At 45.8% G+C, this 2500-nt stretch overlaps 1 protein-coding gene across 1 annotated transcript in view; it reads right to left on the reverse strand.

Annotated features, from left to right (window-relative positions):
• The window catches only part of dixdc1a (DIX domain containing 1a), a 41490-nt gene that overhangs the window by 23290 nt on the left and 15700 nt on the right, over positions 1-2500 (reverse strand). The window contains exon 3 of the mRNA XM_063207339.1: positions 715-986. Coding sequence (XP_063063409.1) covers positions 715-986 — 272 coding nt within the window. The remainder of the gene's footprint in view (positions 1-714; positions 987-2500) is intronic.

The following is a 2500-nucleotide window of genomic DNA, read 5'->3' on the forward strand; positions in this document are numbered from 1 at the left end:
CTTTTGAAGTACATATTTCTGCATTTACCAGCACCTGGAAGCTGTGCATGGATCTTTGAACTTTGACATTTCTATGTCATATTTGAACTACTACAATATCCAACCTAATACCAAGGCTTTGAAGGCATCTTTCTCAGTTTCGGTGTTGGCATAGTTAATGCACTTTGTCTTTGTAGGGCGGAATTCTCCTGTTAATGCACACTGTACAGTAATTACACAAATTTGTTTCAATGCGTGCATGTTAATCAGAGTTGTATTAAGTAGAAGTAGAAGTACTGTTATGAATGTCATTATGATTAGTATGATGTTGCATGGCTGCAACTACTTACTGTATGTAATATACTACCGGCAGTGTTATAATTATATCCAGTACTAATACTTTAGTACTCTACTACTTTATGCAACTCTGATGTTGCTGATGAGGTGGTGTGTGTGTATGTGTGTGTGTGTGTGTGTGTGTGCGTGCGTGCGTGCGTGTGTGCGTGTCTGTATGTGTGTGTGCGCGTGTGTGTGTGTGTGTGTTGTGTTGTGTGTGTGCGTGTGTGTATGTGTGTGTGTGTGTGTGTGTGTGTGTGTGCGTGCGTGCGTGCGTGTGTGCGTGTCTGTATGTGTGTGTGCGCGTGTGTGTGTACCTGTAGTCATGTGACTATCCTGCATGTCTCCTGCATCTCCTTCTGTGTGTGTGTCTGTGTGTGTGTCTGTGTGTGTGTGTACCTGTAGTCGTGTGACCATCCTGCGCGTCTCCTGCATCTCCTTCTCCAGCTGCTCCTGCTGGGCAAACAGCTGGTCCTCCCAGGAGGAGGAGGAGGGGTCCTCCACTGGCCCAGCATGCTTTGCGTGAGGGTTGGTCCCCCCCGCCGGTGCACTGGACAGCAGCTGGGCTTCCTTTATGGACACCACCACCTCCTGGCACTCCTCCGCTGTCCCAGCATGCTTAGCGTCGAGGTGGCGGCCGGGGCCGGGCACACAGGACTTCTCTACATCCTCTGTAGAGTAGGAAGTGGAGGGATATGAGGGCATAGAATAGAATGGACTTAATTGTCATGCAAGCATGAAATTTGTCTTTGGTCTCACTGTATACAAAATACATAAATGGACGTTCATTCCATTTCTCAAAATATAAATGCATTCATACATCATTGCATACATCCCCTCCCTCTAGCCACCCTTCCCAGCATACACATACAGTAAACAGTAAAAGTCAGGTATAGGACGTACATTCCATTTGCTCAAAACATAAATACAAAGACAAACATACGTACATCGTTGCATACATCCCCTCCCTCTAGCCACCCTTCCCAGCATACACATCATATACAAGTCAGTATATGTCAGGTACCAGATCCAGTCCCTTGTTTTTCGTTACACCAGTGTTGACCATGGAAATTGTGTATAAATTGTGTATAAATTTGTATAAATGAATGTCCTCTACAGTCCCAGCATGCTTAGCGTTGGGGTGGGGTGGGGTCCGGGCACACAGGACTTAATTACATCCTCTGCAGAGTAGGATGTGGAGGGACACGAGGGAAGGGGGTGAATTGGGTGTGGCACGTTTCTCATGGTCAATGGTAAATTAACTGCATATATATAGCGCCTTTCCACTCCTTCGAGCACTGAAAGCAGTGGCTGCAGTGCCATGAAGGGTACCCCCTGCCACCAGGAGGTAATCGGGGTTAAATATCTTGCTCAAGGATACATTGATGAGGTGATGCAGAGTGAGGCTCGAACCTGCAACCTTCTGGTGGCTCTACTACCTGAGCCACCACCATCCTCATCACCATGGAAACAATGGCCCTCATTTATCAAACTTGCGTAGAAACCATCGTAGAAATGAGCGCACATCTCGTCGTACGACAAGGCTCACGTGAGATTTACTAAACATGCATACCTCTCAAATCTCATCGTAAGAGCGAGCGGCTGTTGATAAAACCAGCGTCTGAAAACCATCTTAATTAGAATTATCACACCTTCTCTAAAACAGCGGGAAGGAGACCGCACCCCTGAGTTTGCGACATGGAGAGACGCAAACCGGCTAAAACATCCACGTTTCTGGTTGATTGACATCTTGAAATTAGGCTTTACGCGAGGTAGACAACAAAATAACACGTGGAAATAACCAACAGCAGTAGTCAACAGTGTTTCGGTCCTCAATATGGGAGGGGTAGAGATTGATTTCCAAATAGTGATGGTTACAATGAAATGTTTGATTGACTACAGCAGAGACAATGAAGATAATGATAAACTTAATAAAAAAATATGACGATAAACACTTTTAAACGAGGTCAAGAAAATGATCCTACGTGAAACTGGCCAACAAACAGTGCCCAAACCATTTGTTGGGGAAGGAGAGTTTTACATGTCCAGTGAGCTGTCCTTCTCGCGCTCATGTGTGCCTTGCTTCTCTCCTGCGCTCCAGTCCTTTGAGGGAATAGCCTTTTTGCCACCTAAATGGACGACTATAAAGTCTTATCGAACAGGACACACACACGTGTCAGGTGTA

The sequence above is a fragment of the Engraulis encrasicolus genome, chromosome 9 (assembly GCF_034702125.1).
Source record: "Engraulis encrasicolus isolate BLACKSEA-1 chromosome 9, IST_EnEncr_1.0, whole genome shotgun sequence".
Classification (NCBI taxonomy): Eukaryota; Metazoa; Chordata; class Actinopteri; order Clupeiformes; family Engraulidae; genus Engraulis; species Engraulis encrasicolus.